Genomic DNA, 14716 nt, shown 5'->3' on the forward strand with positions numbered 1-14716 from the left:
GTAGATTAATAATAAAATTAATTAATTTACTTCCTTTGGTAGTAAATTGCACCAATGTAGGTACCCAAAGCAACCAATTCGATCTTTGTTTCCATTTTATAACTTGCAGCAGGTTGTTTAAATCTGAATTGCTGATTGGTTGCTATCAGTAACTGCTCTCATGTTAGAAAATGAACCCTAAAATGCAATAAACCAGATCACTGACAGTGCCTGCAAATACATGAACAATTAGTGAAGGGTTCTGTAACTGAGACCTCCTTTATGTATTATTTTTCTCATTAATTCCCAACTGCTATATGCACACTTCAACCTTGGTCATAAACTGAAAAACATTTATGAACAAAACTTTAGCACATGCTGCATGAGAATGTTATGTTTTAATGGTCCTTTTAAATTCATTCTGACAAAAGGCCGCAGGCAAATAAACTCCTCGCTAGTTCTGCACATGGTTGTCAAGTCAACTAATAATATTTTTATCTTATAAAACCTTTCTAGGAATGCTGCTGCCAGAAACGTCTGTGATCATCTTGCACAGAGATGGTGCCAATTGTAATGGATTTTTAAAGATGAACTCTTCACATTCTGCTTGTACATTTCTGCCAAAACAAGTTTCAGTGCACTGGTCCATGCAATTCAAGTTATGTGAATTATTTATCAGCGCATATCAGTAAACACAGCTATTAATAAGATGTATCAAACTTTTAATTTAGCTGTAAACTATAAATAAATACCAAGACAAGGCTTTGGGCCCAAGCTGAGATTGTTTCAGCATATTTTACTAGATTAAATATGAAATTATTTGGTTAAATAAGCAACCAAAGTTTATATATTTTAATACAGTTTTTGAGTTTTTATTCTCTGTTCACAAAAAGTAATTGTTACATTTAAATTGATCCATCATATGTTTATTTAAATATGATTTTTTTTTACCATATCAATATATAGCTAGTCTAGTTAAATGTATTTTAATACAAAAACATTTTCCGCGTAGACCCTATGTGCATTTATTTGATATCTTTATTGCACATGGGGGGTCTGCATAACACCTGGAGGTGCTTGACCGTTGCAAACCTTGGCAGGCTGTATGAGTCAGTTGTCACTGATAGTAATCTCCCTTCATCAGAACAGATGCACTAACATTGTAAGTGATGACTGTGAGCAGAAATCTACTTATCTATCAACTCAAATCTATTGAAGTCAATTGTTCTGCTGAAGATAAGCTGTGATAAGAGTTGACTCATCCAGAATACTTGGCTTTCAGGTGCTTTAAGGTAGGCATACATTAATTAACCCTTCAAGGTAACCAGTACTGTATGATTGGCCCTACACAGGGATGGCAAAATTATTTGATGTGTTCAGACCACAACTTGAGCCAAACTGTATTCCATTCACAGTCAAGCACAAATATCTGCACCTCTGTTATTGGACTTTTATTGCTTGTTTTTTTGCAATATATATATATATATATATATATATATATATATATATATATATATATATATATATATATATATATATATATATATATATATATAAAAATACAAAAAAAGCTGTGATATGAGTTGACTCCAGAATTCTTGGTGTTCAGGTGCCTTAGAGTGATACTGACACTAAAAAACGACTTTTTAAAATATGAAAGTATATTAAAGTTACCAATAGGTCATGTTGTTTTTTTTGCTTATTGGTTTGTTTTTATAAGTAATTGTTAGTTGTAAACCTGACTGTTTTGCCAACCTGACTGTCTCATCTCAGCCTGTCAGTTAAAGTTTCCAATACTAACGGACTCCTGCTGCACAAATATGGCAGCCCCCTCATACAGGAACATGGGGCATCAGACCGGTAATGTAAAAGCATTGTGCAAATACTTTGTTATAAATAGCTTTCAAAGGCAATATTATGATAGAAGTAAAAAAGAGTTTCATTTCTGGTGTCAGTATCTCTTTAAGGTAGACATACACTAATTAACCCTTCAAGGTAACCAGTACTGTATGATTGTGTTCAGACCACAACGTGAGCCAAACTGTATTCCATTCACAGTCAGGCACAAATATCTGCACTTCTGGAATGGGGTGTATTTATTAACATTGGAGTTGAGCATCACCAGTGATGTTGCCCATAACAACCAATCAGAAATTAGATTTGAACAGTCACATACAAGTTAGAAACCAAAAGCAAATAACTGATTGGTTGCTATGCGCAACATCACCGGTGATGTTTGTCTCCAATGTTAATAAATATACCCATAACGGTTTGATATGGGTTACTGCCAAGCACAAATTTCCCAACTGTTAATAAGGTCGTCCCATAGCCTACAGTTTACATTATGTTCCATATTGCATGATCTTCTGTAGATATATAATTGTCGGACAAAAGCCACTTGTGTATGCTTTCTGGGAGGCACAGAAATAATCATAAGTAAATGTAAGGGTTTAGAAAAGCGTATTTGTGACCATATCTTTGACCATGTACTATATCTGAAAATCCTGAGAATATAATTTTAAAAAATGTCTAGAAGCAGAGTGTGCACAAGTGAAGTTCTTGTAAGGAACCCAGAAAGAAATGACAGTTGAGGAGACAGTTGATCTGATTGTTGTTTCCTGTGTATAATGAACTGTAACTAAAGGAGCACAATTTGCAGCAGATCACAGACACGTTGAGAAGAGTACTGTTGCTGCTGCTGATCTCGAAAGGTAGAAGGGAATTTTGACATGACAATGTGACTAAAGATCAGAAGTCTTTACCCTGAATAACTTCCCCTCTATCTTTGTAATCTGGAGTATGTTTTGAACTGTTGCCAATTTTCAGATGTATGAAAGGTACACACTCTGGAATGAGTTCTAAATATAACGTTTCCAGCCTCACTTTTCCAAATTCTCCTCTAAAGTTCAAGCTGTCTCATAATTTACAAAGCAACATACCAACACATTTACAATAAAATAGCCTTTAAATCTGAGATCATTTCACTACTAGCTGCAGAGCAATATTCTCCTCTGAGCTTGGTAATGTTAAATTACAGTAGCAGCTTTTCTCCTCTTGCTTTACAAAAACAACCACGGATTTTTTGTAAAAAAAATCATGTGTAGACTACAGATAGATGCATAACAATCATAACATACATAACAATCTGAAAACCCACAGCCTTTGGATATTGTCAAATTTGACCAATAATATAGATGGCCAGACTGCACTGAACTTCACATTTGGCATTAGAAAACCAAATTTTCTATCCAGACAGGGTTTTTGTGATCTGATGGGTTATGGAAAAACCATTTACTTCTAAGATTTGGCTACAAAAACAATATGTTATTGAAGTGTTCTGTAATCTTCCACTGACAAACAACCATATTATACATACACTGTTGATAAATTAGGGTGATAGCTAATTAGCTGCTGCTAGCATGAGGAGAATAATTATTATCTGCTTCTGATGTACATGATATTAACATGAATCACATGTAAGTGCATTGCCAGGTAGTATTTGATATTTGGCATTATACTAATTGTATCAGGAACCTCAAAGTGTCCACAAGAGGGATATTAGGACAATTTTAGCGCCTAGCAAATTGTTAATGTCACAGAATATTCAGCATATAAGCAAAATAAATGTTTCTCTGAATAGTTTTCCCGAACACAACTAACTGAGAAATAAAATGTGAGCAATTTTTGCATATTCCCTGCATGAAATTAGTTTCCATGCAGAGAATAGCATTTGCTAGGGCCAGTGTTTAGCATATCAAAAATTCTATCACCACTTCCAACTACCAGTACTTTTGGTAATTGGTAAAATTGATTAAAAAACTGTAAAAATGCATGCAATCATGTTCATGGGTCTTATTCAAAACAAGTGGATCGTTAAAACAAGATTAAAATAATTCAGCTCATTAATAGTATAATGGCATACCAGCATTCTAACATTTTAAAATAGAAGTCAAATGTAATTGAGTTAAATAAGAGATGTGATTACTTTTCCCATAGGAGGGTACAGGTGGTAAAGGACATCTGAGACTAGAAGAAACGAAATCTCACCATTCACATTGCAAGGGTTTCTTGTATGCAAACAAGGGGCATGGTAATCATTGCTCCTCTGCAATGATTTTTTTGACATTCCTGTTCCAGTTAAGTCATTGTGTTCTCATCAGGTTAACTACTTTTGATGAAAGTTTTTAAAATACTGTTTGAGTTCAATAAAAATGAATGTACATCTACACCTTCCATTAATACAGTAATCTCCAGTTAACTTACTTGTGACCCATCTCATGCGCAATAGTAAATGCAAGATTTAAGCCATTGTCTTCAGCAATAATGCACTTCCGTTTATCACTGCACATTCCATTTAAATATGCAATACCTGCAAAGCAAAACAGTTGAAGTTATTTATCTTGTTTTAGGTTATAGTTGAGTGTTAATTCTGCTAAAAAAACATTTCAGGTATATGTATTTTATCCAGCAGAAACATGACATATGGTAGACATTTCAATAGCATACTTTAAGCCACACTATCATAATACACATTTGCCCAATTCATGATCTATTTATTTATATATCTTTGTAGGGGTCAAAGTGTATTATCCATTCTAAAACACAATTGCCCTGGGGCTCTCTGTTATCGTTAGCTGTAGGAGAGCCACTCTACACTGTATGGGTATAGGATCTGTTATCCGGAAACCAGAATGGCAATCTCCCATAGACTCCATTATAATCAAATAATTTACATTATTTTAAATGATTTTCTTTTTAAATGAAACACAAGTATTTTGTGTTTGATCCCAAATAAGATATAATGAATTATTTTGGAGGTAAAACCATCCTATTTGGTTTATATAATGTTTAAAATATTTTTTAGCAGACTTAAGGTATGAAGATCCAAATTACAGAAAGATCCCTTCTCCACAAAACCCCAGGTCCCAAGCAGTCTGGATAACAGGTCCCATACCTGTATATATGCATGTGCTTCCTGTTAATCATGTTCTTAGTTTACTGTGTATTAATACATAAAGACAAAGTACTACTAGCTTATAATAAATTCAGTGTTCATTTATCCCTTACATATAGTGATGGTGATAGGATGTGGAAATAAAAATCAATTACTTTTTAAGACTCAAAAGAAAAGTCCTAACAGACATCCAACATGCACTCTGGGCTCGCAAGTCGTGACAGATCTTTTGAGTCCTAGAAAGTCAATGGGGGTGATTTATCAACACTGGGTAAATTTGCCCATGGGCAGTAACCCATGGCAACCAATTAAATTGCTGCATTCATTGTTCTACTTGCAGCTGGCTTTAAAAAGCTAATCACTGATTGGTTGCTATAGGTAACTGCCCATGGGCAAATTTGCCCAGTATTGATAAATGAGCCCCAGTGACTGTTTATTATTTGTTCCATTGTTATTCTACTCCTTAACATATGTACAGTATGTGCTAAATATTTCCTTAAAAGGCCCCTTCTGAATAGCTGCAGGACCATTTCAGTTGGAGGATCACTAATATCCATCTCATATAAAAGCACGATAGGGGAAATCTATTAAAAATAAGTGCTGTACTAGGCATAAAAATAGCTGTAGAATTGCATCAATTAAAGCACCATACGCTACCGCACTCACTGTGCATGTTTTCACATCAAGGTGCTACAAGCAATGCCCTCAAGAAGAACCTGGATCAAAATGTACATTATTCCTTGAACAGAATAAATATTTGCCTCTCTGAAATCAGGCAGAACACTTTTGTGATGGATTGTGCCAAAAATAGTGCATTGGAGGTAAAAACATTGTGATTTGCAGCAATTTGGGTTCCTTTGAGAAAAGAATACTTCGATTTTTCATGGCCAGTTCATAATATATAAATATAGTAATGTCTCTTTATGAGGCTGAACAGAACCTCTCTGAGCAAGTTTTTGAGGAACTTAAATATTTTTTCTTTTATGGCTTTTACCTTCTGACCCCAGAGTCTACATCAAACAACAAACTGATTGCATTCTAAATCAGAACGTAACTGCATAATATATATATGAAGTCAGGCCTGTAATTAAATCAAACCCATAAATTATACTGTCTGCAACATCCACACATGTCCGATGTCACAGTATATTTTGAAGCAGATGAAGAAAAACTGAATTCCAGCAAAGGAAACAGTTGGATGGAAAGCTTTAAAAGTCAATTAAGCCTTAAGCCAATATAAGGGATCATTTAGAAAATCAGTGCTATACGCAAAGTGCAACATTCGGAGTAATGCCAGCATCATTGTAGGAGCTCCACTAAATACTTTAAAGTGAAAGCAGTTGCATAAGGATGCCCTTCCATCCTTCAGTGAGGCAGGCTATATACAGTCTGCATTTTCCATGGCTTTCAATCAACACTACCTAACATTCTATACACATCCTTCCTTTTAATGAGATGGCTAAAAGAAAAAGAAAATTACACAAATATAACTGGTCCAATTGCAAGCATTGAAGGTATATGAAATCACCACCTTTCAAATATAAAGAAACTACATAAAATCTCGAATTTGTATGTTTATTGTCTCTTTATTGCATTCTAAACTAAAACTGTACGTATTGACAAATACAGGTATGGGACCTGTTATCCAGAATGCTCGGGACCTGGGGTTTTCCGGATAACGGATCTTTCCGTAATTTGGGTCTTCATTCCTTAAGTTTACTAGAAACTCATTTAAACATGAAATAAACCCAATAGGCTGGTTTTGCTTCCAATAAGGAATAATTATATCTTAGTTGGGATCAAGTACAAGCTACTGTTTTATTATTATAGAGAAAAAGGAAATCATTTTTTAAAATTTGGATTATTTGGATAAATTGGAGTCTATGGGAGACAGCCATTCCGTAATCTGGAGCTTTCTGGATATTGGGTTTCCGGATAAGGGATCCTATACCTGTACTTTAAAAAGTTTTAGGATACTTTCTACTTGAAATAAAGTTTTTTGGAATAAAATTAAAACGGGTGTCGAAATCCTTTATCCAAAAACTCATTATCCAGAAAGCTCCAATTTTTGTTTTTTTGTTTTTAAATGATTTTTATCTGTAATAATAAAATAGTGCATTGTACTTGATCCTAACTAAGCAGCATGAATCCATATTAGTGGCAAAATCTTACTGAGTTTAATTGATTGTTTAAACGATTTAGCAGTTTTAAGGTATGGTGATCCAAATTATGGAAAACCCCAGGACCCAAACATTTTGAATGATAGATCCTATACCTTTAACTGGACTGTGATATAATGTGAGATCATGCCTTCTCAAACCTTTGGCCTTTTAAAAATATCAAAGAATTCCTCCTCTGTAAAACAGTAATAACAGTTAAAGCTGTTTCGCACTTAACATTCTAATCTGGTTTACAGTGCTTATCCTGAAGTAATGGCTATTTGAGTGAATTTGTTTTTTTCTTTATTGCACTGATAGACTCTATGTAAATATGCTATGATTTATTAACAAATATTAACATATCCATGCCTTATGTTTATTTCCTCTTTGTTTAAACTTAATTTCATATGTTATAATTTATTGCTAGCAGTAAAATGTACACATCAAATGAAACATTGCTTCTGTATAAAACATTATAAATTACTAATAGAAAGCAAGAGGAAAGACTCAGCTCAAGACCAGAGAATGCTTTTATGACCTTATCCAGCAGAGCTTTCCATCTAAGTTTAAGTTATATACTATGGTTATCAGAAGACAATTAGGGGCAGATTTATCAAGGGTCGAAGTTAATTTGAGGGAATTTTCGAAGTAAAAAAATTCAAAGTAATTTTTTGGATACTTCGACCATCGAATAGGATACTACGACTTCGAATTTACTTCGAATTCGATTTGAAGTAAAATCGTTCGAATATTCAATCATTCGATAATCAAAGTACTGTCGCTTTAAAAAAACTTCGACTTCAATACTTCGCCAAATTAAACCTGCCGAAGTGCTATGTTAGCCTATGGGGACCTTCTACAGCATTTTTCTAAGTTTTTTGAAGTCAAAGTAAAATCGTTCAATCGTACCATAAAATCTTTTGAATTATTTGATTCAAAGTATTTAATCGTTCGATTGATTTTACTTCGACAGCAGAATACACAAATTCGATGAAAAAAGTTTGAATTCGATATTCGAATTCGAAGTATTTTAATTCGATGGTCGAATTTCAAAGTATTTTTTACTTCGAAATTCGACCCTTGATAAATCTGCCCCTTAATCTGTCATTATATTTTCTTATTGTTGAATGACAACGAGAACATACAAACTCCATGCAGACAGTGCCAAAGTTAGACTAAAATTCCATACCACTGCTCTACGTCATCCATTTTGCCACTCTTCCACCAAATAACATCATATCTCAAAAGGGAAAAAACAACGTAACTGATGCACAACGTTGAAGATGTCTGTATATATACTAAGCCAGTATATGCTACACAGAATTTAAAAACAAAATTAATTTGAAAGCATGAAATACTAAATTCATGATTGGAGCATTAAACAGAGACCCACTGGTATATACTTTTTATAAGTATATACCAGAGGGTCTAATCACAGGATTGGCATGAGATCGCTTACAAATTATAGGAAAGCGATCTCCCATAAGGTTCATTTTAAGTAAATAATTCTCTTTTTAAATTACAGGTATGTTTGGGACCTGGGGTTTTCCGGAAAATGGATCTTTCCATAAGTTGGATCTTCATGCCCTAAGTCTACTAGGATATCATGTAAACATTAAGTAAATCCAATAGGTTGATTTTGCTTCCAATAAGGATTAATTATATCTTAACTTGGATCAAGTACAAGGTAATATCTTATTATCACAGAGAAAAAGGAAATCATTTTAAAAAATTTGGATAAAATTGAGTCTATGGGAGACAGCCTTTCCATAATTTGGAGCTTTCTGGATAACGGATTTTATATCTGTAATTCCCTTTTCTCTATAACAATAAAGCAGTACCATGTACTTGATCCTGTCTAAGTTGCATGAATCCATATTGGTGGCAAACAAATCCTGTTAGGTTTATTTAATATTTAAATGTTTTTTAGTAGCTATGTCATTAATTCTTGACCCAACAAGTGTATTCTTTTTAAGTTGTAATATTGGTGTATAGCAGCCATCTTAGGTCATTTTGCCTGGCCATATGCTTTCAGAAAGGGCCAGTGCTACCCTATGAAACTGCTTTTTGACAGACTATTGTTTCTCCTAATCAATGTAATTGAAGGAGTTGCAGTGGGACTTGAATTTTTACTATTGAGTGCTGTTCTTAGATCTACCAGGAAGCTGTTATCTTGTGTCAGGGAGCTGTTATCCTGTTACATTCACATTGTTCTGCTGATGGACTGCTGGGGAGGAAAGGGAGGTGGGTGACATCACTCCAACTTGCAGTGCAGCCGTAAAGAGTGACTGAAGTTTATCAGAGCACAAGTCACATGACTGGGGGCACCTGGGAAACTGACAATATGTCTAGCCCTATGTCAGATTTCTAAATTACATTTTTAAAAAAAAATCTGTTTGCTCTTTTGAAAAACTGATTTCAGTGCAGAAGTCTGCTGGAGCAGCACTGTTAACTGATGCATTTTGAAAAAATATGTTTTCCCATGATATTATCCTTTTGAGAATCTTAATAGGTAGAAACATAATATACTTCCAATGTAACAAAGGAATGAAGAATTATTTGAATAGATATATCAAGCAGTCATCTAAATTTTCTTAGTTAATGATACAACCTGGCTCCAATAAAGCAGATGTTCTTGCTTAGCCATTACGGATTTAGTTGAAATAAAGAATGCCTTTTAGTATATTACAAGCAACATCCTGTAGGTTTATTAAAGTGGGAAAGCCCTTAAGGTTAAAGCTTATGGAAGCAAAGTGGAACAATTCCTCTTTTGTTCTTCTCCTAAACATATGCCCAGCGCAATACAAATTACAGCTTATATTTGCATGTTTCTGACATTGGTTTGTTGTAGAAAAGGAGAATTCTATAACAGACATAACAGCTTTAAAAAGACAGCTGCATACCACTGCCACACAGAAAAAAAATAAAATGAAAAAATGAACACAAACATTTGGAAAATCAAGTATCACTCTTATTCTACTAAAACCATTCTAAAAATATATTTTTGCAAATGTACCATAATGTTTTTGGAGAATGAGTTGCAACTTAGCATTTTAAATATTATTTTGGTATGCAAATTCTTGAGAAAAAAGTAAGTGAATGGGGTCTTTTTGTTTATCAGATTAGACAAATTACTCCAAATGCCTCAGCAGAATATCCCCTCTTCACTTGCCAATAAACAATTTATAGGTACTTTTTATCTCAATTGCCTTTTCCAAACCTTTTCTAAACATGCTTTATCTTTCTTTGTATAAATATACTTATAATATGATCCACAACCCTCTATAAATTCTAATCTTCTCTTGTTTATATGTAAGCTTTTATCAACACTTTTCAGAGCGGGGAGTCTTTTCTGTGTATTTTCACTACAAACTGATCTCATAAAAAATAACTAGGATTTGACAAGATCATAACCGAAAAAAGTGCAAGAGTAAAGGTGGGCATAAACGGGCAGATTTTGTTGTGTGAAACGACTGATTTTAGCACCATCCGATAATATCTTATCGTTGCCACTGTTGTGGTGCAAGCGATTGTATAGTTCCAAATGGAAGATCATTCACAGAGCGCTGACTGAATCGTTGTGTATGGTCAGTTTAAGTTCTGCTGATGACAAATTTTTTCCTTGTACATCAAAGATAGAAGAGTTAACTACCCAGAGAAGTCTCTTCAGTAGAATGATGCTTGATACAGACACCGAGCTTGGATAACCAACAAGAAGGGGTGGGAAAATGTAATTTCAATGGGAACTATTTTGCACAGCAAAATAAATGAATAGAAAACTGTTTAGATTTCTCTTCTGACCAATTTTGTAATTAATTTTCAATTCTATGCCTTATTTGGCATTGAGTGAATGAATCAATACTAATGGAAAAACTCCAAGGTAGGGGTAGATTTATAAAAGATCAAATGGTGAATCCTGCACTTGATCATTGCTGTAATTTAACAACACATTTTTGTATCTGCATGACTGAACTGGAAGGCTTATACAGTTCAGTCATAATCATACTTTATCTTTGTCCAAAGCCTTATGGAATTCAGCATCCCCAAAAAGAATGATAATTAAAACCAATGAAGCCCTTAGTAGGCTATGGGCAATGTTTGGAATTTTATACTATTTATTCTATTCATCAATGGTTATTATATATTTATTATGATCAATATCAATAATGACCAATAATGGTCAATATCAAAAAGGAATTGGATTATTTAGGAAATAAATCATTCTGAATCGGATTCAATTAGATTGTTAAAAGGTTTGAAAAATATAAGGAGAATTAGTAAATATGATAAGTGGTAGAGTTATCAAAAAATCAAGAAATTTGCCAATAATTTGTGAAACGTAAAAAATTTGCCGAAATGCACTGATGACAGATGAGAAGATTAGTCAATCCACAATTAATCTACCCTAGTGCAAGCAATTAATCTCTTCTTAATGCTTCAACACTGACAATAAAGTGAATTGCTGGTGGGAAAACATACAAGTTGCTTCAGCTTTCCAAAGTCACCTGAAGTTTCCTCTCAAAGTACAGAGGAGATTAGTCGCACCCACTCTAGAGAAGATCAAATGCGGGGTGACTAATCTCCTTACCAGTGTAAATTGTCAATTCTGTGTCTCACTCTGTATTGCTAATGTTTCAATATCTTCAGTGTATTATTTGTTGCATTAATTATTCAAGCAGAAAACCTAGAAATTCAAGAAAGTTTTTCTCTGAAACCTTAAAGGGATACTGTCCCTGAAATCTGTTTTTAAAAGAGCAAACAGATTTGTTTTATATTTAATTTTAAAGTTTGGCATGGGGCTAGACATGCTTCAAGTTTCCCAACTGCCCCCAGCCATGTGTGCTTTGATAAACTCCAATCACTTTTTACTGCTTCACTCCTAGTTGGAGTGATATCACCCACCTCCCTTATCCCCCCCCCAGTAGCCTATAAACAGAACAAAGGGAAGGTAACCAGATAGCAGCTCACCAGTTCCCTGAAACCTCTGCTGAAGAACGCAGCTGCCTGAACTGTTAGGAGCTTCATGGTCTAATAGCACTGCTGGTACTGTCATGAATTTTAGCAAGTGGGTGAACAAGCGCAATACTGCCTCCCAATAATTTAGCATGGCTTTAGGCATTTCTCTGCCAGCTAAAACACACTGCGAAAAAACGGCCCCATATGACATTTGTCTTAATTAGTTTATACAGTAAAGGATATATAGATATATACACACAGTATGCACTTGTAAATAATGGTACATTAATGTCTATGAACAATAACTTCAGATAATAATTACATTATACAATGAGGAGAAGAAGTGGCACCCAAAATACATTAAATACAATCAGAAGCAGCGGGAACTATAGACCCATATACAGTAATTAGAGTGAGAGGAAGTGGGAACTTTAGCTCAAATACAATCAGACTCAATGATTTCGGACACCTCAGACCCCCTTACCCTTCCAAAAAGTAGGTTTCCTGATGGCTGGAAAAGATTCCAGCATTGTAGAGATCAAAACGATTTAGAAACTGTTGCATTGCTTAAAGTTTGCTATTACAAAGCAAGGTCTTATTGACATTGGGGTACATTGGGGTGCATTTGGGGTTTATTGACAGTACATTGAGAAGGAGAAACAATAGCTTATCTCAGTTCTATTGTATAGTGCTGGCTTCTTCTGAAAGCTCAAAATCAGGCACAATGCACTGAGAAGGCTGGCTACACACCAATATTACAGCTAAAATACATTTGTTGGTTCAAGAATAAAATTTTGAGTGGTATAGTGAAAAATTTGAAATATAGATAGTGTAATTTAAAAATAAAATGTAAACCATAAAAACTATGACAGAATTCAGTTATTTTCAACATTAGCTGAATGAGTAGAGCTTAGCTTTCACTGAAATAGCTAAGATTTCTGTAATTTCTCGCACTAAACAAGTATATGAAGACAGTTGTACTTCATGTCAATGTTGGAACCTACGAATGTTAAAGAAGCTGATAAAATGAATTACCAGTCCACTGAGAAGCCTTTATTGATGAGCTGCTCAAAGGCTGCTGCTTAAATAAGGGAGCAGTTTGCTTGTTTAAAGGTAGCTCCGAACAAGTGTTTTAAGTGTTTGTTGTCCCTTTAAGAATGCAAAGCAAAGCTCATGGGTTTAAATGAATCTCAGGACCTACATTTTTATGCTTCCAAAATATTTTGTCAGGAAAACACCAGTGAGAAGAAAATTTGATAAATGGCAAAAATCATGATCTGCAGGAGAGCTGCTTTTCCAATCAAGATTAAGCTAAGAAAAAAATCTCCATAAATGATAAATCTAACACTTAGTATTTTCAACATGATGCTGGAAATATTACTTATATGAATTAATGCAAATGGATACTCGTAAGTTCATAAAATGCTATGTCCTCATGCTTTTCTGCTGATTTAGGAAACCTAAAGATTAATCACACATACATATAATCTTATTGAGCTTTTAAGATAAGTCCTTTTGTCATCACAAAACATTAATTCAGAGCAATATAATTTAGTAAGCAAGTGAAGTCTCTGTTAGATGTAGAAAATGAAAGCAGATGGTGAATGTTTCCTAGAACAATCAGGTAAGAAGAGTAAAACTCCTATGTATGAATTATACATAGGAGTTTTACTCTTCTTACCTGATTGTTCTAGGAAACATTCACCATCTGCTTACATCTGCTTCAGGAAAGTACTAATTGGTAGTTGCGTCATAGTTAAGGCTTTCATGACATAACTAGCTGCCCAGACAGCTGATTGGACATAAGTTACTGGTCTTTGTCTTTCTATTGTTTACACTGAGTACAAACTGGGGGTTAAGGGTTGCTTCTGTGGTTCAATTGTGATTTGGAGTGAGTGATTGGGAACCTGGACAAGGCTCTGACCTTATTATGCGTTTTTTGTTAAATACATTATGAAGTGCAATAAATGTGTTTACATTGAAGGGAGTTGTATTTATCTGTGTGTTCATTTTTCCAAATGTAGATATTTTTGGAGATATTTATTATAATTTGAATTATAATGTGTGATTATAAGAACAGTGTCTGCAATCCATCTTAATACTGTGTCACATTAACAAGAACCAGAAAGCCTTAAACCATCAGTAGCACTGAAAACCTTGCACTTTCTCTAAAAAACAAAATTGTAATTACATAGTGAAGTACTGTGGCTGTATATGAATTAATGGAAATTATGTACATTGCTGAATATGTTACATTTAGTTGTGAAAGGATTTATCTATTATTTTATCATTAATAATAGATTTAGTTTGCATTATAGCATTAAGTTATTTCTACTATTTTAGGCTATCATTTTCTTAGAGGAAGCTTCACTAGAGGCATCATCTACCTTTTTGGTTAACAGTTCTTTAATTTATCTTTGATGGCGATCAACACATCAAGTCTGCCTTTAGGATATGACAGATTCATTTTAGTTTTCATATGGGAAGTCTACTCAAGGAGCCGAGATCTCACACATCAAGGTTGTAAGTAGCCATGGAGTGTTTAGTACTGCAAAATACTCAACTGTTCAGTGCAAAGATTGTAACTTGGTCTTTCCATCATTTATGAATGCAATGCAGTCTTTATTCAAGTACTCTGTGCTCCATATAAAGTGAATTTACTTAGCTT

The 14716-nt window shown here is 34.1% G+C and overlaps 1 protein-coding gene across 1 annotated transcript in view; it reads right to left on the reverse strand.

Annotated features, from left to right (window-relative positions):
* Positions 1-14716, reverse strand: part of adamts19.L (ADAM metallopeptidase with thrombospondin type 1 motif 19 L homeolog) — a 118987-nt gene that overhangs the window by 55465 nt on the left and 48806 nt on the right. The window contains exon 8 of the mRNA XM_018264121.2: positions 4243-4348. Coding sequence (XP_018119610.1) covers positions 4243-4348 — 106 coding nt within the window. The remainder of the gene's footprint in view (positions 1-4242; positions 4349-14716) is intronic.

Source organism: Xenopus laevis, chromosome 1L, assembly GCF_017654675.1.
Source record: "Xenopus laevis strain J_2021 chromosome 1L, Xenopus_laevis_v10.1, whole genome shotgun sequence".
NCBI classification, from domain to species: Eukaryota; Metazoa; Chordata; class Amphibia; order Anura; family Pipidae; genus Xenopus; species Xenopus laevis.